This window comes from Notothenia coriiceps, unplaced genomic scaffold, assembly GCF_000735185.1.
Source record: "Notothenia coriiceps isolate Sejong01 unplaced genomic scaffold, NC01 NC01_scaffold00037250, whole genome shotgun sequence".
NCBI classification, from domain to species: Eukaryota; Metazoa; Chordata; class Actinopteri; order Perciformes; family Nototheniidae; genus Notothenia; species Notothenia coriiceps.
Window position 1 is genome coordinate 15,793,959 of NW_011369951.1, and position 23,742 is coordinate 15,817,700.

Below are 23,742 nucleotides of genomic sequence, written 5' to 3' on the forward strand. Positions count from 1 at the left end.
GAGAGCTGTGGTTTCCATGTGTGAACATGTAGCTTACAGCTAAATATACCATATGCGTGTTTACATTGCTTTTTCAGGTGTGTGACATCATTAGCCCACAGAGCCACGCAACCGTTCTATTCTTCCCACATTGAGTCATATTTTATTTACATACCTGCTGTAGCTGAATCATCTCTTATAGACTTGAAACACAACTTCATCCACATCATGTATATTTCATGGGCCAGGGCATGCTCTGAACGGGCATCCCTCTTTCTCACTTTCGATGATTTTAACATATTTATCGTGGCTATTCAGGGCGAAACTTTAGTGGACATGCACCATACTGTATGAAGACGGAAATGTACAAATTATAAGCATCGGTTCAGTCACACTCCAGGGCTCAGCTCAAGTCCCATCTGCTCGACTGTAAAGGCTAATACTGCCATCATGTGGCTCGATGATGTAAAATACCATTTAGGCTTTATATAGGGACCTGAGTGTGTGTGCTATTGTGTGTGTGTGCATGTTGAGGCCCTGCCTATATGCAGAAAGGGGCAGTCAGTGGGGTACAGCCAGCTGACACGGAGGTATGTGTCTTTTCTAATGAGATTTACTCAACTCCAGATGTTTCTAGTTATGAAGATGTGTGTTAGAGATTAAGGAGGGAGAGATCTGCACCCTGTCAGAGTCACAGTGGGGTGCTGTTTTACTGTCAGTCACCCCCTCATCCCCCGCCACCACTACTCATAGGTGGCCTCTTAACCTGACAACACCAACACCTCTTCTGTCTCTCTCTCTCACACACACACACACACACACACACACACACACACACACACACACACACACACACACACACACACACTCTTGACTCTTGACAACCATGTGAATCGAAGTTTTATAAACTTAAAAACAGAAATTACAAAAAGGAATGCCTATAAAAGTAAGCAAATACATCACATATATACAGAGCAATTTAGTGAGAAATTAAACTGTAAGAATATCAAGATGTTCACATTATTCAAAGCAAAAAATCTCAAATGAATGGACACATTGCCCATTTCGTAATCCAGTTTACAAGGTGACACAATAAAAAAAATCATTAAAAAAAAGCCAGTGCAAGTTTACTAAAATAGTGTATCAACATTTTCCTCATCTCATAAAAAAAATATTCTTCTTGGCTCAGAATAACTGTGGTTGTACCCTCTCAGTCTGAGTTTTTATATCAAATAACCCGAACGAGTGCTAGTTGAGGTGCATCCTGAAGTTCTCGAGGATTACGAGTCTCTTTACGTCGGCTGGCAGAGGGAGGCATCAGCTGGGCTCAACACAGTCTGGCAAGGCACCATAACTGCTGACCAGGCTCCTGCGGCTTTCACCACTAGCTGCCTGGCACAACATATTGTCAGCTTCCTCATCCTCCTCATCCTCCTCCTCTCGCTGCTCAGATGGCAGGCTGCAGCTTGGTCAGGTTCCTCTGGTGCATGCTGTGGTGGCGCACCAGCTCATCAGAACGGGCAAACTTCTTCTCGCAGCTGGACCAGCGGCAGGTAAATGGCTTCTCACCTGACAAGGAGGGGACAAACAAGAAAAAAAACAAGCTAAAGTTACTACAACTATAGAAATGCAAACTTGTGTTATAATGTATTTGAATAGTCTCAGAATGGAGCGGTAGGAAATAAAGGTATACGCACTTGTTTTACCTGTATGAGTCCGAGTGTGCGTCTTAAGATGATCTGACCGTGAAAACTTTCTCTGACACGTCTCGCACTGAAAGGGCTTCACTCCTATACAGGTGTGCAAACAAGTGTTGTATTGACAGAGATAGAAATGAGAAGAAAGCAGAGCAGGGGTCAAAGGTTATAAGATGGAGCAATCAATGTGGAGGTTGTAAGCATTACAAATTGAAACCATTCCGGCCGATTTTACAATCTCAGCATGTTTTATGTATGCATTCATATTATTTATATATCAAATTAGTTAAAGCAACATGGTTTACAATGTTCTTGTTTAATTATATGTTGTCATAGTTTAATATTGATATGAAGCTACAGTATGTGTTGGAAATAAGGTTAAGTTGGTTATAACTGCTTGTTTTATCATTTTTGATCTGAGATAAACAAATATTTAGATTATTTGGATTTGTCATATACATTATCTTGTCTATTTAAAATCCAATGCCTATTTTTGGCCTTCTTCTCAGTGACAGGAACAGATAGAAACATACCAAATCCTACTTATTTATTCATATATTTATTGGCCTTATAGACAAATTTAACTATACTGGGTCCAAAAACGATTGAATCTCCCAGTGGAGTACCAACAGTGGGTTTATTTTGTTATATTGTGGAATGGACAGTTCCCATAGGATCTATAATTTTTTTTAATTCCCAGAAAAGGGAACTGAGTTCATGACGTCAGTGTCCTCAGAGGCAGTCAAGGCCCTGGAGGGATGTCACACCCTAACTCATACAGTAGCTTTACGCCGGTGTACCTGTGTGTCTGCGCTGGTGCCTCTTCAACTGGTCTGAGCGAGAGAATCTGCGGCCGCAGTCTGTGAAGTCACACTGGTAAGGCTTCTCTCCTGCAAAATAAACCATCCATATCCACAGCTTTATCAATTTACTTTTTACACAGCAATACACATTCACACCTGGGCATCATACCAACAACCATATCATTTCTTAAGTTTGTATGAATTTCTCAATTTCATTTAGCAGCAGTTTAAATGAAATCCTCTCACCTGTGTGTTTGCGGCCGTGCATCTGCAGATGTGACAGTTTGAAGTATCTCTTGCTGCAGCCAGGGTAAGCACAAACAAATGGACGCTTTTCACTGGCTTCTGATGACCTCACACTGGGTGGAGCAATGCCAGCTACGCGCCGAACATCCTTTAAGAAAGAGAAGTCAGAAGGCTTAGTAGTCCAGAAGTGCACTTTGTGTATGTATTTACTGTAAGGCTGTGTGTTGTTTTGAGCCTGCATGTGTGTAACTCTGACTGACCTGAAGTCCTCTGAAGACACCATGTGTGTGTATGTGATACTGGGCACTCATGAGCATGGGTGGGGGTGGGGCTGTGGGGTCACTGTCATAGCTGGGTGCATGGGCACTGCTGGACAGAAGCAAAAATAAAACAAATTGAGTAAAACCTAAACAGTTTGAGTGCAAAACTGAGAGTTTTAGCAACAACAAAAAAATGCATCAATTGGTCAGGACGGTGTATCTAGTCCAAATAAAGAAAGTTAAGGGAAACACCTGAAAGTGTTAAAACCTTAAAAATTCCAAAGTCTTGTGGCAATCGTGTCACACACACTTAAAAAAAATCACAATAAAATAGCTATCCTAAACAAGACACACACACACACACACACACACACACACACACACACACACACACACACACACACACACACACACACACACACACACACACACACACACACACACACACACACACACACACACACACACACACACACACACACACACACACACACACACACACACACACACACACACACACACACACACACACACGAATACACTCATCCCCACTTTCTAATTTCCTTAGGCAGTGGGCAAACCACAAACACTGGTCAACAATGACGTATACAGAATTTTATTTAAATAAAAACATAAAAACTCACCTTTTCATCGAAGTTGCCAGGTTGTTCATTTGGTTCCAGGTTACACAATCCAGCTGGGATGCCATTTGGTACAGGTTATCACTGAGGAAAACATACAGCAAATTTATTAGCTTTGGGCAATTTTCGTAAAACATTTTAGGTTTTTGTTGATTGGTGAACAAAATGTTATACTTCAATAATTCAAAATGTTATGGAGGTTAGTTTTGAGGGTGGGACAGATGAAGGGAAAATAACTGAACATTTATTCATTTTTGTCTCTATAAAACTGACAATATTTATGTTACTCTGCATTCTTCCTGTAATTTCTCTTCCCTTGTATGGATAATACTGGGGGAACTTCAAATGGCTCACTTATTAACACATCCTGTCCACCCAGCACACTCCTCACTGGCTTCATTAAAAAACATGGGCTCTGAGCCAATCTTTACCTTGGCAGATCACACTATTGCACACACACACACACACACACACACACACACACACACACACACACACACACACACACACACACACACACACACACACACACACACACACACACACACACACTTGGGGATGCAGTTGTGCACTCTGCGGGGGTGAGTGCCTCCGTGCCGTGTGTGTGTGTGTGTGTGTGTGTGTGTGTGTGTGTGTGTGTGTGTGTGTNCAAAATAGCACAAAATCTCAAAATTGACCAGTGCTTGAAAAACGATGTTTTTGCCTGCCGTGTCTCGCCTTAACTACATTATTCAAAAGTGTACAGTAACTTTGGATAATAACACGGGAATAATAAACGGAGCCTCTCTTTCTTTCTTTCTTTCCCTCCCTCTCTCTCTCTCTCATGCAGCTCGCTGATCCAGTAATGAGTGAACCGACAGTAAAGAATAAACATATTTATAACTAGTAGGGATGGGTATCGTTTGAAATGTATCGATTCCGGTTCATATCGATTCTCCGTTTTCGATTCCAAAATTGTAAAAGAAAGAGGTCAAACGTTTAGATAACAAAAATATCTTTATTCTTTAACTGAATTTTTTACAAATAAAAAATATACATGCAATACAAATGTATTGCACAATAGCTGTGCTTTATTTGAACTGAGCTATACCTGTGGCAAGCTATTAACAGGCATTACACTGTGCCCTGTCTTTATCTTTTTTAGTGCAGTGGAGCCTCACTTTAGAGCGTTTACTGCGATCCATCTTTGGTGTTATGAAGTGACTGAGCTCGTGAACTGTCTACTGGAGGGCGGGGGGAGCCTCGCTGCGGGGCAACTGTGGACCTTTGTCGCCTGTCAGCGCAACTTACATGATGCCGTTTAAAAAAATGAAGGGCGGTTCCGGCCGTCGGCGTACCACTGACGACCGGCCGTTCTGTGATTCTCCAGAACACACAGATGGCATCCGGTGGAATACAGGGTCTACCGCGTTTAGGAACCGTTAAGCAGGACCAAAATTGTGTATTTTGTATGGGTACCCGGCATTTTCTTATCGGTTCTCACCTGGAACCGAGTTTCGGTTCCCAACCCTAATAACTAGTTAAGGTTGTTCCAGAGTTACATAAACTAGCTAAGTGTGTTAGGTCTAACTTGAATTGTGTGTTTTGCTCCGCTCACCGGTCCGTCACAGCGGGCGGAGCTTTGATCATGCAGAGCTGCGTGTCTCTGTCACTCTCTCTCTCTCTCTCTCGTCTGGTTATACTTCGCGTTTATGTCCATATCGATCAGATCTAGCTAGTTCTAGCTAATGATGTGACTGCCTGCGTATCAAAGGATACCTATAAGCGTTGCTTGGCAACGGTTTTGTGGCGGCAAAAGTATAGCGCAGTATTATGCAGCATTAATCATTTGTTTACATGAGGGCTCAAAATGAGGATAACTCTTTCTCCACAGTAAATGTCAGACATTAGAAAGGAAGTGACTGTGCATGTAGCGTATTGACTCTTCTTGTCTGTCACAAAAGTGGCACAACTGATGCGGTATTGCGCTAAAGGGAAATTATATTGACCGGAGAGATTTAGATTTGCCGGTCTTCCGCATATTTTACCGGTCATAGTCCGATAATTACCGGCTAACGGAAACTCTGTTGTATGTGTACAGACTTTTGAAAAAAAGCTAAAACAGTTTTGAGACTCCAAACCTGCTGATCTAAAGTGTGCTTAACCATATCTGCGCTCTTGAATAACATACACTTCAGTGATGAATCGCTTATAAAAACATGTGTTTGAATGTCAAACTGAAAATATAACATTTTTGAATGTGCACTCCAGCCGTATTACAACTGTGCCCTTTGTCTTGCCTGTGAGAAACTGACAGTACACTTAACAAGGTTGAACAGCAAGGATTCATTTGAGGTGAAGTGCTCTTACCGTCAATGACAAAGGCCTCAACGTCATCAGCTCCAATCTGCAGCTCCTGCTGCATGGTGTCGAAGGAGATCTCCTTGAATTCCACAGCCATGCCCATCAATGTCAGCAGGCGCATCTTGGACATGTTTTGCTCGTGAGACAGGCCTGGAGAGCAACACGCAGGGATCATTAAGCACAAACAGTCACAGTCGATTACTCTCCACTCAGGGAGTTTCCCTGTGATAATTGTTTCTGCATTTAGGAGCCTGAAGTCAGGGAATCTACTCATTAACAAAAACACTGCTCCAAATTGTCTGTTTTGAGAGTCCATCCTACACATGCTGGTAATTACACAAAAGCCGTAGTAGTGAAAAGACACACTGCTGACATACGCACATTCCTGCAATGTATCAACAGGGCGCAGTACATTGGCTCAATATCTATAAGACTTTATTACGGGAAAAGTTGTCCAGTTAGTCCTAATAAAAAATAAAAACGGCTATAGAAATCTTGTAACCATTTTAAAAAGGTGGTATTCTTTAGATACACTCTTAAAGTGATAGAAATATATTACAAAACAGGTTTATTATGAAACACAAGGTATAATACACTTACAATCAATACCGATTTACAAATATGGTAAAAAGCCAACATGCATTTTTAATTCTCACCAACTACATTAACGTTTAAGGGGGAATTAGACAATCACTTAACATTCCATTTCTGATTTACTAACCCGTTTGTTTTATCTTTAAAAAAATTAAAAATCAATTCATGGTGTATGTTTGAGTAGAATTCATGCAACCAATATCTCTATTGATAGCCACTTACCAAGAGAGTCAATAAAGTCTTTGTTACTCTGGTAAAACTTTACATAGGCTATCAGTTTTCCACTGACGAAGATGGTTAATAACTGAAACAAAGATTCAGAAAAGAGAGAATTGCCATTATCAGACTCAAGAAACAGTCATTTCATCTTTGGACAGGCAGAAAGTTGTCCTGATATTTAACACAAGAAAAAAATTGCACATCCGTCAGTACTCACGTCATGGATGAGTTCTCCCTCCAGGAATCGAACCGGTTTCAGGGTGAGCAGGTGGTCAATCAGGAAGGTGTTGGGGTCTTTGAGAGCACGGACGATACATCTAAAGATAAGGGGCATAAACGGATGGAAGTTTGTATGACGGTGGTAAGTTATATCGAGGCTTAATGACAATTGTTGACATGTTTACCTGTGGGCATCAACACGTGCTTGTGAAGCATTGTCTTCTGTGTAACTTCCCAGCAGCTCAACCATCACTTTTGCTGCAGCATCGCTGTAAAATGTGTAGATAGATTGTTGAAAACTCCTATAGGTAGGTGGGTCTAGAGGTGTAAAGGCAGAAAATAAACTCTTCTTCCATGCAGTTTATCCATCTTAATTATGTGTATTGATATTTCTGCATCAGTGCATTTCAAAACATGAATTTTACTCATCTGAACCTTTAAGTAGTTACCCTTTTTTGCAGTCAACTAATGCTTCATACACCAGCCTCAAGAGTGTGTGCTTCTTCTCTGTGGTCAGGTTCCAGTCGATAATCCACTTGCGCACCTGCAACCATCAGCAGCACAAAAAGGTTTCATAAATCAACTACAGACAACGTTGCAGAATGATGAGGTATATTTAATAATGGTGAACAGGTATACCTGATCAAGGTCAGTTGGGATGAAGGCAATGGCATTACAAGTCGCAGCCACCTTGATGAGGCCACAGAAGACAGTGTACCTCACTGTGGTGTTCTCGTCCATGCCGTGGAACAGGTTACTCAGCCTTAAACATCAAAACATGAAAGAGATGGTCAAGTGTTTGAACAGAGAACTGATTTCTTAAGTGTATGTTTAACATGTTTGTTTTGAAAAGAAGATAGCAGCTGTCCTGCATATTGATGAGGTAAACAGTATCATTATGTTAAACTCACAAGACCAGCAGGTACATATTAACCAACATCAAAACAATGGCCTATTGTGGATGAATGTATACATGGTCAGATCTTTGGAAACATTAGCTATATTAGGGAATAATGTAAAAAAAAAAAAAAGTAAGGTTGAAAAAAAAAAGCAGAAAGGACCCACAGCTGCATCCTGAGGGAGGGTCTCTCTCCTTCACGGGACTTCAGCAGCTTCTCACATAGACTTTCAATGAGAGCTTCCTGCTTCTCCGTCTCCAGGATTAACAGCAGAGACACAATGCTGTTCATCACACTCTCTACCTCTGCAGGGAGAAAGAGAGAGGGCCATAAGTAATGCAACACTTTATCCAGCGAGAAGCCAGATTCATGGTCCTAGAACTGGGCATCAATCACTGTATAAGCTACCAAAGACATTTTATACATAAACACATATCATTTACTTGTGAAAAAGGCATATCGTGGTGTGGTGGTTAAAAAAGGGTTGTTCTTTATGATCGCCTACCTTTATCATCGTCCATAAGGCACACATCACATGCCTCGATGATCTGAGCCAGATCTACATGAAGTCCGCCTTCTGAGTTCTCCTCTGATATTTCAGCTCCTTTGGCCTTGATGTAGGCTCTTAGCTCCAACGCCTGTAATGTTGTAAAGTCAAATATAAGAGTATTATTGACTGTTACACAAAACCGTAGAGCCCAAAGATACCCGTGTCGATAATGTAATAGATGATTATTAGCCTAACGTGTTTTCCTAGCTGCTATTGTATTGCAAACTGTACATACTTTTTGTTTGGAATACAAATATGTTACAAATAGTTGTTAGAAGCAAAGAGAAAAAACGTTAATACTTTTTTATTAAACCAAGTTAAATGTATCGCCTATGCAGTGATGTAGAGTAACTGAGTAGATGTACTAAAGTACTCTAGTTAAGTACAATCCAGAGGCACTTGTACTTTACTTGAGCATTTCCAAGTAATGCTACTTTGTACAATTCAGAGGTAAATATTGTACTTTTAGCCCACTAAATGTATGTAGTACGTTTAGTTGCATTGCAGATATAAATGAATGATAACAAATATTATCAACTCTGAATTAAGACCTGGATCAAATTCATGCAACCCAGCAGTAAAAGAAAAAAACGTCAAACGTGTTTCACCTTTACTAGCTTGATAAAGAATAGCATCAAAATATATAATATATATGATTCTGAAAAGGACCATACTGCATAATGAGTACTTTTGGTAATTTAAGTATATATTTAGATGCCAATACTTTCGTACTTTTACTTGAGTAACATTTAGATTACAGGACTCTTTCTAATTTCTAAGCTTCGGTATTTCTACTTCCACTTAAGTATAATATCTGAGTACTTCTTCCACCTCTGCACTAAAGCAGGACGTTTTTGGTGGCTTGTTATTGTCTTTTATCTCTTTGTTGATGTAGATGCATGTATGGCCGAGTAGCTAACTTTAGCATTCTAAGCTATTGTAACGTAACAACTTTGAAGAAATGCGTAAAATGTTAGCCATAACCAGGTTGAAATTAAAAAGAAAAGGAAAACGATTTACATACACAACAGTACGTTTAATTGTATCATTAACGACATGCTTCCACATATGTCGCATCATCAGTACGTAGCTCGCTAACAATCAGCATGTAGCTGTCAGCAACGGTTAGCATCTTAGCTTGCTAGCATGCTAAGTTATCTGTTTGGCTGCTTCACATTTAACGAGTCATCCGAAGGCGGGACGACGGAAAATCAGTTCTTAAAGACATGGGTCGTACCTGGTCTTCTTCCGTAATATCGATAAATGCTGGGACGCTCATTTTTGATGTTTTTGCGAGCCTTGAGGATGAAATCCACGCTCTCACCACTACGAGACCTGAGCGGAAAAGAAAACGTAACAGTGCCGGTGAAGCTATTTGCTCTTCCGGTTCAAGATCTTAAAGCCACAGTAACCTACAAAACAACCGTTCAAGTCTCATCACTGTTTGTACCTTTGTGACCCTTTCTTGTATTGTTACTTTTAAAACTATGCGTACTTCTTTAACGTAGCACCATGCACATCAATTATTTGACTTTGATTCATCATTACAGGTGGGTTGTAAACAAATCCATTGCAGTGCTGGATAGCTTCAGCTTGTGCCACCTTTTCTTTCAGAGGTCAGAAAAACCTACTAAATTTCAGTCACCCAGACTTCCACCACCATATCCTTAATATGTCTTTCTTTCTTATCCAGATAACAATCTCCGCTCAGGGAGATTAACCCTGGATGTCTTGGATGAGAGTTACAGAGGTGAACCTGATCCCCAGGAGAGGTTATCTGATTGAGCTGCAGTCCATCTGTGTGGACCACCATGGCAGGCCTGGCCGAGAGCTTTCCAACCCGGAAACACTGTCAGTGTCAAAGGGCAACAGTCTTCCACCATACAACCGCTGACCTATGGGTGCGCTTGATGGGCCCCTGTTCGAAGTGCTATCCTGTGACTTGTTACCATGGCAGGTCACTTGGTGATTGAGGTGATTGAGGTGAGTGAGGTGAAGAGTGTAAGTGGAGCAGGAGTTCACCCTAAAACTATGTATTCGGGTTACTAACATCTGAGGTGTTGAGCAGGCTGTGTCCAAGGCTGAAGACACTGTGGAGTGTATTCCATTTGAAGGCAGCAATGAAGCTCACACTTCATCTGTCATAAAAATATGTGTATTTAAGATGTTTCCACTATGATTCATGAATCCTTGAAAGTTTGCTTGTCATATATTTATTTTAACGGTTTCAGTAAGGGGCATGAAGTCTGTCGCCTATTGCGGGAAAAATAACTTAGTGCTTAGGGGAAATGGCTATGTGTGTTTCAACAGAGTACTAGTATGATGCGTCATTCTTCTGGGGAAAGCAAGTGCCTGGTACCAAATCGCACCCTCACTCTCTCCCAGCCTTAGTATGCTGTCATTGCAAAGAATTTATAGTTGCTTCTCTACAAGTGAGCTTGTGTAACTGTGAGGCTTTCATTATCTGATTAACAGCTGTTGTCAAGTGCCTGGTGTATTTCAAGTCCAGAATAAGAGTTGGGGAGTCTTTGAAGCTCCAGGTGCATGTTTGAGACTTTGTTTTTGTCTTCTTTAAAAGGTCTTTAAAATGCCAGAGCGTGTTATGATGCTTGATAGCCTTTATAATATTCATGGCAGACTGTCCTGAAAAAAGCATGGATATTGCACTTCAGTTAACCTTTTAACTCCAAGGGGACTGTACCTGGTACTCTGTTTTATATTATTTAAAATCTAATCCTGGTAATGTAGTCTTCACAATATTTTTACGTCATATAGCTGCGAACATCATCAATGTTTTTTAGTAACTGGTATCAATGTCTGATAGGGTGTTTTATGTTGGTGTATGTGTACACAATTCATTGGAAGAGTGTTGGTCATTCTATTTTTGTTGGGGCAATGTAATTTCTTAGGTCACAAGGGTGTTGTGAAATAATTACAGATATTGCCAAAGCCAATTCATATCTCCTCTTACCTTGAGGTAAAAAACGTAATGTGCTATGTTAAATTCCAATCCTCTGAACCGTATGTTCGTTCCTAAGCCTGAGTCTTATCTGATTGTGCAGCATACAGAAAATGTGTGTTAAGTCTTCAAAGCTGTACCTCTAAAAGGGAAGGAACAAGCTAAAAAAAAAGGTCTCCTTCAGTCACTATAGTGAAATGTTGATGCACTAGGTTTTAACATTAAGGCAATAGGCACATAAAAAGTGTTAATGTGTTTGTGTATGTTGCCATTGCCAACCATATTTGCTAGAGCAAATAATAATATCTTGGAAATGTATAATTTTAATGAGAACAAAAAAGCTGAAGATCAATTCATGTTTATGTAGGTCTGAAAGATTTATGTTGCCAATATATCTATATTGGCCTCATCCATATCTGTTTGGTTGGAAATAGCACATGCCCTTTCTAAACTGCTGGAAAATTGCCTGCTCAGCCTCGTCAAAGATAAATGACTGTGTGTTAAGAGTTCGTTGAGCCCAGGTGTCTACTTTCTCCCTGTCAGCCAGCCAAGTGGTGAGTATCCATGTAAGCCTGTGTCATGGTCATCATCCAACATGGCCGCCCACCTTCCACACACTAATTGTCTGGTTCCCACAGTTCTGCCTGCCTTCACAATCTCAGAAAAATCCCCTTGCTCAGGCTCATCTATCAGCCAATGACCTTGTCAGTGTGCCTCGCATGATTAACTTCTCCTCTTCCCTAGGTGGAGCAAATTGCTTGTTAATTACTTATAAGCTGACCCACCCTCCCCTAACACGTACACAAATATACCAGAAACAAATAAACAAACAAAGCCATTGTTTTATTAAGTCCACAATGGTCCAAGGCATGCAAAATCCCACAGGGCCTTCTGATGGATTTTATTATCCACAAAAGATACACAAATAAATATTATAAACCCCTTACGTACTTCTTTGTTTTCAATTCAGCTTTTGATATTTTAATACAAATGGCTATCATCTAACAGTTGAATTTCTTGCAACACTGTATTTTAGCTCACTTGCCATACAGTTTACATTGAGATTTGAGGCAGCTAACCAATAATCTAATCCAATCCAATCCAACTTTATTTATATAGCACTTTAAAAACTTTGAGACCAAAGTGCTGTACAGAGAGATAAGCTCACAAAACATAAAATAAATACATTTAAAATAAAAGATACAAACACAAAACAAACCAGATTAAACGTAATGATTAAAAAATAAAAATAAATAAATAAAATAAAACAGCCATATAATAAAAACAATAGACCACTGAAAGCAAATAAAAGCAACAATCTACTTGTTTCCGAATGCTTTTTTAGTGCAGTGGAGCCTCACTTTAGAGAGAGAAGAGAAGAGGTGGGTTTTAAGACGCAATGTAATACTCGAGAGGGCATACTAACAACAGTGCTGACTTTTATAATATGATAGGCTTTGCTGTACACTTACCATTGTCAAGGTGTATTTCCCCCTCTTTTTCCTCTATATATTTCACCAGTAAGATAATCACCCTGCAGCTAAAATGTGTTGTTGAGTAATGGTTTAGTCAAATGGCAGAAACTATTATTGACAAATATCTTGAAAATCAATTAACCGTTGAGAAATTGGGTAAGAATGTTGCAAATGTGCGCAAAATAAATAAAAACAACTAATGCAACTGTTTAGTTTAGGGGTTTTCAAGGTTTCTCAGGCCAAGGACATCTAGGCTGAAGGAAAGACGGAGCAGGGCCCCCCTATCACTTATGTATAAAATGTAGATGCATATTAAAATGGTCGGCAGTGTTGTATTAACATACCTTTTTTTATAATGCATACAATACTAAGCTTTTAAAAGATAATAAATAGCTGTAGCTTACTGTTCACCGTTGTTGATATTGGATGCTAATTGGCTGCATACTCCAGTGAGACTTTCATCATTCAATTATAAAAAATGTTGTTCTTTTATCTGAACGTTTATATTTTACTAACTTGGCTGAAACCATTTGAAGCAAAAACCTACGCCTCACCAAAAATAAAGAAAGGTTGCTACGTAAACTGCCGCTGTTATCTTGCCATATCACTTAATGACCAGCTTCATATCACACCAAAGACTGCAGCAATCAATCAAAGCGAGTTTGCATTTGTAGTGTTGAGCTATCTGAGGTCGTTAATCCCCCCTATGTGGAATGTGTGTGCTCTGTTTCAACCTAATGGCAGCAGAAGCAAAAAAAAAGAAGAAACGCTGCAGTCTTCCAAGAACTCGGACGTTCCTGTCTGGAGAGATCGAGTCACTGCAGTGGAACCGGGGCTCTGTTAATGATGGAGTGGTCTTTTGTCATCAGAGTGTGTTTATATTACACATGCTAGTAGGTGCAATGCGACTTTAAAAGGCACTGTCAATCAAAAAGGCTAATTTTTTTCATTTGGGGATACATTGCACAATATTTGGATTAAAGCCATACATGCCAAGTCTTAATACTAATTAGAGGCATGTTAAACTGTGTGACCCTTCCTTTTATGATACCATTGTTTCATTAGTGCTGATAAATACAATGCTGATGACGGAGAACAGGCAACCTTTAAAACTTTCTCAGTAAAACAATACAAGCTTGACGACATTTCTGCTTTCACAAAAGATGTGTTTGAAAGGGATATTTGTTTATGTTATTCTTCATGATGAGAAATAACCAAGCCTTTAGAAATCAGGCAAATTATTTGCAGCAAAGCATTTTTGAAACATCTTGTCCTTCATGGATTGAGACATTTGCTGTAAAACACCATTTCCCTATAGTCACATTCTTTGATGATTGTGGTCATTGTTATACTTTCCCATCATTGTGCACATACCTCAGAGTCATCATGTAAATGTTTCTTGTCTAGAATCAGGCTCAAGGGTATGACAACAGACACAAAACCGCTGGAGTTATCTGAAATGTTTTCTGATGACTGCTTACGCCCCGGCCACAGCTGCTAGGGTGTGACAGCATGGAAGAGGCTGTGGTTTACTGTAAAGAACTGATAAAGGCCGGCCTTGCTCCTGACACACAGCCACCTGCTGGGATGAGACATAGGTTGTTCTGTGAAATTCAACAAGACACTTTCAACAACACTGTGTTTTTTGTCAATACATTTATTAAGATTTATATGAATGTATTATATTCATAGTGGACTAATTTTTAACCTTAGTTTAAATGTTATATTGTATGTAGCTTTTTATAAAGCTGTTTTATTATTTATTAAAAAATACAATCTATTATCATGCCTTTTCATTTTTTAAATGTAAACACTAATAGACAAATATGTAGGTAAAAGCTGCACTTTCTCTGGAAACACAAAATGTCTCTAACATTGATTAATATAGAGTTTTAACAATAAACATGGACATTTTTTGTGCGTCAATCTCGTAAACACCATCGTGTGCTGTCATACTCACTAGCGCAACAAATGTGTTAAATCAGCAGCTTGAAATAGGCCCCAACACATATCCTGTGCTCCTCTTTTTAAGAAACATTTGCTAAAAAATACAGTGCACAGCCATTTTTTTCCTTAAAAAATGGGATGGGATTTGTTGACAATATAAAAGATTCATAATATATCCAGCTTTCTCCTTTAGCGACTGTCAATGTGCACTTCTTTTAAAATGACTGAGTGTTTATATTCCCTGGTTTAATGAATTCACTCTTGTTTTTGACCCTGGAGCATCCAGCTTTGTATGTATATGATTCAGGAAGAGGGGTTTGGTTTTAGAGGGGAAAGGTGATTATCAACAACAAGAAGAGCCCGGGTGTGTGAAAGATCAGTGCACCAGTGTTGTGTCTGACACATGAACCATGGAAATGCCCGCTCTCCCACAGATCTTTCTTCTCTGTTTCTTATCTCCAGTGCGATATGCAACGCTTTGAAGTATGCTCGGGTATGATATGGGAGATAATTAAAAACTGACGACTGTTGTTTTTCATGTGGGGTCATGGGCAAAAGAAAGAATGTACATGCTGTTTCAAAGCGGAGTTGACATTGAATCTTAAAAAGGCATAACATGACTGTTTCGAAATGTATCCTTAATTGTCTAAGAGTGATGATGGCCAGGGCGTTCAGATTATGTTATCTCAAAGAGCAGAAGCCTCACTGTCACAAATGTCCAAATAGTGCTCTGAGAAAGTAGCAAGGGAAGACAGAGGAATTATTGTTCTGCCTGACATTTGATTTAAATAGTAACCATCTCCTAGAGGCCACAGGCAGATAGGAGGGCGATGATGAAACATTACAATACAGTACTGTTCGGTTGTTTGCCAGTTGTCATGCCTATGTAGAGAAGTCGTACCTTATTTATGCCACAGTCTGTACATCAAAATAACACCTTTATCTTTTTCACCGTCCTCTCCTATATTATATCGCAGCCATTTTTTTAAATTAATCTTATAAGGTAAAGCACCATTGCTCTCGTTTACAAAATAGGAGCTTTACAAATAGTCTATCTTCAAATGCAGTAGTATGAATAATACAGATGTTTATTAAAGTGGAAAGTATTTGTTATAGTTTCAGGTGCTCTGCCAGGTCATCTTTGTAGTTTATCATGTGTCTCTGGCAAGAGCAAACCCATCTCAAGTTCCCTCTTGCTCATAATGCTGTAGAAAGCTTGAGTCTTGTTGTATTTCTTGTTAAGGGTCAGAGGCAATATTGACCATTTTCCTTCCTCTGAACAGTGATGTTGTTTTAAACCCTGGCTAAACCAGAGATTGATCTCAAGAATGGGTGTATTTGGGGACTGCCATCCGTCATAGGGGCTGAAAGGGTTGTTTTCTCCTGGCCCCGTCACCTTTGATGAATCCCTGCTAAAGACTCCACTGGGGAAGGCACGGCTAGCATTTGCCTTGGCTCAGAGGCACGCATTTTATTGACTCTCTACAGATAATTTTAATTGTGCCACAACCTTTTGTACTTGCAGCACATTACTTTAGTTGGTGTTTGTTTGTAGTGGGTGGACAACGGAAGGTTTTTCCAAACTGTTTGGGGAGATATTAATTTTCTTTGCTACTATTTGGAAGTCTCTTTGTGGACATCCTCCTCATGTCTGGGTGTTCCTCAGGGATATTGGTCTGCCTTTGCGCTCGTTTATTTCCAAGTATAGAGTAAGTCAGAGAGCACTTTAGCTTTTCTTTGACCACAAACCACCCAGATAAATCTGTGTTTCGCTTTTAGCAGCTTTTGTAAGGTTATGACCGTTGTGATGGATGTCATCAGATACACTTGGGCTATAAAATTGTCATATATTACCCTTTGCTAAAACTGGGGGATAAACTGGGGAAACTTGTAACATAGATGTTGCCTCATTGTAGTCGAAAAAAGGGTCTGCTTTTATGCTTCTTCTTTTAGGCCCATTTGTTGCTTCAGAGGAATCTACTCGACATGTTATCAAGCTGGTCTTGCTGCTACTTGTCAAACTAGTTGAATTTTCACTATCCAATAATCAATATACTTAACATTTATTCTCTGTTGACTCCTTCCAGTAACCAAACATGTAACTTAAAGAGCATTAAAGGAAAGCTCTGTAAACTTGTGCAATATTAATTAATGCTACCTCAGCAGCTTGCTAGCTAATTTCATCACTCTCTCAGTGACTTCAGACTTCCCTCTCTGTTTTTGAATGTAATGTCCCTCCTCCCCCCCACCTCTTCTTTTTAAGTTGAATCCGGGGTCACTGACATTGACTGGAATCCTAGACTAATATTCCAGATGGTGATGACAGGAACTGGCTTACACTCTTCACCTTGCAGCATCATGTCCGTGGATTTTTAGTGCCATCTCGAAATTGAGTGTATAATAAAAGATGAAGTTACATTGTAAAACTCTCTTGTGGCTAATTTATCTCTGTCCATCATGTTGTGGTCTAAATGATCAAGGGGCTCATTCGTCACAAGTAAAGAACTCATGTGGATGGACTGACAGCTTGAGATTTAGTTTATTTTTTTTATTTTCATTAAGTATAATGTCAAGCAATTGCAGATCCAAAATAAAAAACTTTTATAAACACCGTAGACGTTTCCAACTGTCCAGTATTTAAAGATCTCTTATATGATGTTATTGTCTCATTTTATAATAAGCAATACAATATGCAATCACTTTAAAGACTTATAAGTTTGACTTTTACAATAATAATAAAAGTAAAAATTGTTTCACAGTTTTCATCTCATAAATGATTGTTACGCTACATATAATGTAGCAAGGTTTATTTTTAAAAAGCAAAATACTTGTTGCCGTTTCAAGCCTTCTATGAAAAGGAGGAACCCGGCAGCTAATCTGACAAATATAATAATGTTTAAAGATCCACAGCAGCTGTACTGCATTTATGTTTTTATTCCAACTTACTGCATTCCTGTGTAGTTCCACATTGAGTTAAGCTTTTGTTGAGGTCAAAACCTCTATCTCTTAAGCACTGACACACACACACACACACACACACACACACACACACACACACACACACACACACACACACACACACACACACACACAAACTCCCCCTCTCCTCGACCAATAAATAATTATCCTTTTGTGTGATGTGGCTTGGCTCCAAGGCCATGCAGTTTGTGCAAGTTGCTTTAGAAAAAACCGTTCTATTCCCAAAATGGAAAAATGGATACACTCAGAGGTCATTTTCTGCAGGTTTTGCTATTTTTACATTTTGAGTAATAATAAATACATCTTTGATTCTGTTTATTAGTTATTCAATAGTCTTTTTTAAACAGCCATTTCCAGCCAATATATTAAACAACAAACTCTCCCGACTTTCGATAAGTAAACAAGTAGAACACATATAGGTTAAAAGTCCAAATGCAACTTCACCAAAAAAAATATGTTATATTCTGATGCTCGCATTGCCTCTTTAATTCATAATGTATATTTGTTAACTTATTTTGAAAGTGAGGTATATTTCATCTAACCAATGAGTCAGAAGAGTCAGAAATGATGATGAATCTCTGAGAACGGCCTATGTCTATTTTAGTTTAGTTGTTTTTAAAATGACATTGATTTAAGTTTTAAATATTTTGTCGACACATACTGAACATTCAATATTTTTTTATTTTACAAATCTCATCCATGAATACAAAAATTACAGTTTAATCTGCGCAAACATGGGCCTTGACACAAAATAGACTTACACTCTTGTCCTTACGAAAAACTCGTATCAGTTTTATGCTTAAAGTCAGTACAGTCATTCTGAGAAATTTATCAAATACTCTCCTTCTTTCAGACACTTATTCATACACACTAACATAAACATTTAATATGAGCAACACTTGAACACGAACAAAGACGGAAGAGCAACACTCGCTCATGCAAATGGGATGTTAGTTAGAATCTACTCAGAAGTGCAGTCACCGGGGGTAAGGCAAGGGAGTCATCTTCTCCTCAGCCTCCCTCGCTCCTCCCCCTGTCCAATGGGTTCTGCAGTATTAGAGCCTTCAGGAGAGTAAGGAAAGTCAGACATTATAGAGACAGAGGGACAAGGACTGCTGCCCTCTCAGACTCCCACTCCTAATCCAGGGTGCTTGAAATTTGGTGTCCACATTTAGGTCATTAATTCATTTATGTTTCAGTTCATGACTTGTGTGAGGAAAGATGGCTGCTATAGTGTGTTGTGACCACTGATGTTTGTTTTTGCGGAATAGTTTGCTCCCTGCTTCTTTAGGTTGTTGTTTTTTAGTTTTTGTTAAACCTTTTTAGGAGACTTTGTAACTGTGAGACTCCCAGCTTGTGGAATACCAGCCCTTCTTTCTCTGGACTGTCTCAAACTGCTTTCTACAATGCTGACCGACCCGTGTGGAGCCATGTCGATGGGGTCAGATGTTCGGGATCTGACGCTCCTACCTCCAGTGCCTCCTGGGTCATCCTTACCGGGCGCTGGTGGCGGCTGTGGGATGTCTGTTGGGGGTGGTCAGTGGACCCAGCTGCTGGACCTCCACCCCGGCTCTCCCTACAGCTCCCTGCCCTCCCACCACTCCCTCATCAAGCAGGAACCAGGTTGGGGGACCGCTGATCCGATAGAGGACCCTCACTGTGGACTCGGGGCCTTCACATTGCACTTCTCAGGCCAGTTTACAGGCTCGGGCCCCTGCCGAGTTGGGGCCTTCGGAGAGCCAACTGGAGGTCAAGCGAGGATGTTTCCTAATGGTACCTACCTGCCCGGCTGCATGGACAGTCCTCCTACACACAGGAACCAGGGTAAGCATGCACATCCAGTACTACAAGTCTTCTTATTAGCTTAATGTTAAATATTAGTCACGACAAATGAAGAGCATACACTTATCAATACATCTAGACTATTACTGTTTATTTCGATTATTACTTTGTTATTGCCTATTTCCTGCTGTGTATGTGGATGATATCACTCCATGTTATGGGTTGTCAACAGTTTGTGTCTGAGCAGGATGTTTTGTGCTGTACTGGGTCATTCTGTCCCGTGTCAGGAAAAAAGCTTGACAGCTTTCTGGTAATGCTCTGGCAGACATCTAGAAACAGTTCCTTTGCAATGGGTTTTTGAGCAGAGATGCTGATTTTCAGTCATCGTCACAACAACCTGTAAGGGTACATGCGTATTAGTAGGTAGATTATTAATAAGGCTTCACCAGTTGTTGTTTTGACTGTATTGCCCATACATTCCAAATGGTAACTATAATGCATCTTAATCTTTTTTTCTTATGCTGAGCCAGACACAAACTCCCTTGCCGTTTTAAAAGTCATGCACATAATTATGTTTAACTAACAACAGGTTTTTGAAAGTATTATGCGACAGCAGAATTAATATAAAAATATCACTAGCATTGGGTCAAAGCAACCCGAGCTAATGGTTATCCAATATTGCATACATACCAACCAATTTAATGAATACACATATAGACATTAACATTTTTTTAAAGATAGTGACGGGTTGAGCGGCCACAGTTCATACACACTGTTCAGAAGAAGCTTAGATCATCCAGTAAATTCAAATTGGCCAAAGACCGAGAACACAAAGATACTGAATATGCTCATCAGCTCAGAATGAATGAATTATGTTCAGGTTTTGCATTTTTGAGTTTATTGGCCTGTGGTAATTTTAAAATGATATGGAGTTTTAAAAGTGAGTACATAATCTTCAAAATAAATCCTCTGCCCACAATTGCTTGGTTTAACAAAACAACTTCTTATGCTATTAAAAATATATAGAAAAACTCTGAAGTAATACACATTGAATCAATAGCTTTATTTACTACGATTCTTTTTTTTAAATCCCAGCAAATCTTCACAAAACACATGGTAAAAAATCAAAACTTTCATATTTTCATTTAATTTCAAACCTTTATTTATCCAGGTGTATCCCTTGAGATCATTGATCTCTTTTTCAAGGGAGATCTGCTCATATATTTGGAATCTTAATCCGGCACCAAACTTAATTTTAGTCTCCTGTCAAATCTTAACATTGTGATATCTCTTCCTTCTCTGTAAACATTGCGTGTGAATGTTGACTATTAGGACTTAGAGGTCCAGTGTATGTGTGTCTGCTGATATGACTTTCAATCACTATGTAGCAAGTCCTGTAGTAATAATAAACACTAAGCGTAGTGCTATGCAGACTGCTGGGATTAAGAAGTAAGAATTTGTGAGTCATTTTTACTCAGAAACTTTTCAATAACCCTCTCGGGGCTGACTCAGGAAAAATAGAGGTTGCACTCATGCTGTGCTTGAATGATCACTTTCACATAGCTTTCCTCAAATGCAACATTTTCTAAAATGTATTACACTTTAATAATTGCAATCATAAACATAATGTTAGTTAATGTTACCATGCGTGTCCCTTATAGCTGTAATTAAATGAGCATACATTCAACCTTGTTTTTCTACCAAGAATATTCTACAGTAGCTCATCTCAGTCCGCCTGTGGTGTGTTTGCCAAATTTATTTTTCCACCTGCCATAAATAATGAAACCACAAGGCCAAAGATAAATGGGGGGAAAGAGAGAATATGTTACAAGAAAAAAGGATTTAATAGTTTGATAAATGTGTCTCTGTGTTGACCCTGCCAGGGACTAAGAGCCACTACCAGGGGATTCAGATAACTGACCAGATACTGCAGACCCTGCATGTTTTATTTGCAAGATGATAATCTAAGTGAATAAAATCATTTTAACTTTCCATTGCTTCTCTTTGTGTTTTCTCTTTTTTAGGTTATGGCGCAGTGGGTTTAGACAGCAACCCCAGTTATGGTCACACTCCCTCTCATCACAGCCCTCAGCTCTCCAGCCTGTCCTTCAAACACGAGGACACTCTGTCACCGCAAAACAACATAGGTAACTGTCTGCGTCCTGACGCCTTCTCTCAGAATTGACTCGCAGGCCGGAAGACTGTCATGTCACAGCAAGGTTATATAAGTAACCCGCCATTTTTCACATCAAAATAGAAACGCTATTATCCATTTTTCCTTCATCTCTCTCCGTCTCTGTCGGCACACACATTCATACACGCAGGCATACATAAACACAGCCTCCTCTCGCTCTTTAAGCATACGTATGGTTAATGACTCTGGAAATGATAACTTGAGGAAACAGCTTTATGGGACTCTGCTGGAATGTCAAAAACTGTCTGGGGACTAATATACTATATGTACCTGAAAAGAACCACTGTTTCTGATTGACCGGGTCTCTCTTTGAAAATAAGTGCATACACTACATGCATGTACATAAGTGTGCATGTGTTTTTTATATTCATTTTAATAGTATATTTTAGCTCCAGCTCAAAAGATATAGATGACAAGCTGCTGAATGACAATAGAAACTTAAACAACTAGAAACATGTGAAGTTGAATTCCTTTGTCGATAGGTCGATCACAAAACAATTATTCATACATTTTTTATTTGACCAAGTGTAAATATGTGCCAGTTTTGTTATTGTTCTGTAATAAGTAAATAAGAATATTTGTGTGAGTTTAGCTTGAACAAACAAACAAGTACTTTAAGTGACGTTAAATCAATTTGTTGATAGGTTGATCACAAGATAATCAGTTATCCTCAATTGTAATAATGGTTTATCAATGTTTTATTTTTACCAAAAGTGTGTATACTTGCATGTTTCCTCAGTCTTCTATGATAGGTTAAGTATCTTTGTGTGAGTGAAGCTTGAATAAAACAAGCATCTTGTGAACATACTTTTTAAAGACCAAACTGTTCATAAATTATGGAAAAAATAAGCAACTTTTGTATTTTCATTTACTTTTCAGTTGACCAGCAGTACCCAGCTCCTCCTCCCATGTTTGGCTGCCACAATCCTTCAGAATCGTGTCCGAGCAGCCAAGCTCTGCTGCTGAGAAACTACAGCAGGTAATCATTTGTCCCTGCAGGCGCTTATTGTTCCTGTATTTGACTCCTGCTACTTTGAATCCTCCATCGGCACAATTCGGCCTTCCCAATCGCTTTTAGACTCCTCACTCGTCAGCTAATGTCAGATTCTTTCCACCAACACCACATGCAGCTCGCCCACTTGCTAGCAATTTTGAGAAGTGTGAACTCTCTCTGATCCTACGTTAAGCCCTGCGTCTGCCTCTCCACGGCCTGGATCCTCAATCCTAATTTGTTCTGAGGTTAAGTGCTGCCCACTGGTGCTCAGCAGGCCAAAACAAACACTGAGTGATCTACTGCTCATGTGTCTGAGTCCACCATGAGGAAAAACGAGGGGAAAAGTACAAGAGACAAGTTCAGTGAAAGTGAAGTGGGGGATGTTGGGTTGTTAAAGCTGGGAATCGTCTCATTTTAACCTCTGAATGTTTTACCAACGTGCTTTCAATTTGATGCAAAACATTTGAAGGGGTAAATAAGGGTAAAATACCTTGAATACCACCCTGCGATGTTGTTGGAGACAAGGAACATGTGCAACCCAAATACTGGAACAGAAGTTGATAAGAGGAAGGAAGCTGTTGTTAGAGCAAGAGCTGGAAACCCTCAAACAAACACGGAGACATCCACAAGCACATGCACATGCACACGCTCTCACACACACACACCATGAATATATGTCAGATACCAGTGAGTCTTTCCACAGTGTAACATAGCTCAGAGCTGATTAGAAGCCATCCCGATCCTTCCCTCAAGGACTTCTCAAGGAATGCCGTCCAGAATTCCCCCGAAACCGGTTCCCGCCTTTTAATGATACTGAGGACAGAGTGATGTCATGCACTGGTCCACGGTGTACTAGGCACGGAGGCACTCACCCCCGCAGAGTGCACAACTGCATCCCCAAGTGTGTGTGTGTGTGTGTGTGTGTGTGTGTGTATGTAAAGTGAGAGAAGGCACACTGCTGT

The 23,742-nt window shown here is 39.6% G+C and overlaps 2 protein-coding genes and 1 long non-coding RNA gene across 3 annotated transcripts; 2 read left to right on the top strand and 1 right to left on the bottom strand.

The window, feature by feature from the left end:
* Positions 1–872: 872 nt before the first annotated feature.
* eif3m (eukaryotic translation initiation factor 3, subunit M) lies at positions 873–9,806 on the bottom strand. The gene is made up of 15 exons (XM_010796781.1): positions 9,688–9,806; positions 8,406–8,538; positions 8,067–8,205; positions 7,641–7,764; positions 7,451–7,545; positions 7,187–7,270; positions 7,000–7,099; positions 6,786–6,867; positions 5,921–6,119; positions 3,630–3,710; positions 2,986–3,094; positions 2,726–2,873; positions 2,477–2,566; positions 1,686–1,769; positions 873–1,548 (listed from the first exon to the last, which is right to left on the bottom strand). Exons 1-15 carry the CDS (start codon positions 9,727–9,729, stop codon positions 1,427–1,429), a joined length of 1,632 nt encoding a protein of 543 aa, XP_010795083.1. The 5' UTR covers positions 9,730–9,806; the 3' UTR covers positions 873–1,426.
* Positions 9,807–9,985: 179 nt separating this feature from the next.
* On the top strand, positions 9,986–17,297 carry LOC104967087 (uncharacterized). Its single transcript, XR_800726.1, has 3 exons — positions 9,986–10,066; positions 10,144–10,433; positions 17,095–17,297. It is a non-coding gene; the product is annotated as an uncharacterized lncRNA (long non-coding RNA).
* A 1,628-nt stretch (positions 17,298–18,925) lies between these two features.
* LOC104967373 (Wilms tumor protein homolog) lies at positions 18,926–22,769 on the top strand. Its single transcript, XM_010796782.1, has 3 exons — positions 18,926–19,634; positions 21,617–21,739; positions 22,666–22,769. The coding sequence occupies exons 1-3, from the start codon at positions 19,217–19,219 to the stop codon at positions 22,767–22,769; spliced, it is 645 nt and encodes a 214-aa protein (XP_010795084.1). The 5' UTR covers positions 18,926–19,216.
* Positions 22,770–23,742: the final 973 nt, after the last annotated feature.

Excerpts from the sequence above, each read along its gene's own strand:
- eif3m (XM_010796781.1), bottom strand. The coding sequence starts at position 9,729 with ATGAGCGTCCCAGCATTTATCGATATTACGGAAGAAGACCAG. Across the intron at positions 2,567-2,725 it reads GCACGGCCGCAAACACACAG|GAGAGAAGCCTTACCAGTGT; the intron begins GTGAGAGGATTT and ends TTTATTTTGCAG. Across the intron at positions 1,549-1,685 it reads GCACACTCGGACTCATACAG|GTGAGAAGCCATTTACCTGC; the intron begins GTAAAACAAGTG and ends CCTCCTTGTCAG.
- LOC104967373 (XM_010796782.1), top strand. The coding sequence starts at position 19,217 with ATGCTGACCGACCCGTGTGGAGCCATGTCGATGGGGTCAGATGTTCGG. Across the intron at positions 19,635-21,616 it reads TCCTACACACAGGAACCAGG|GTTATGGCGCAGTGGGTTTA; the intron begins GTAAGCATGCAC and ends TCTCTTTTTTAG. Across the intron at positions 21,740-22,665 it reads GTCACCGCAAAACAACATAG|TTGACCAGCAGTACCCAGCT; the intron begins GTAACTGTCTGC and ends TTTACTTTTCAG.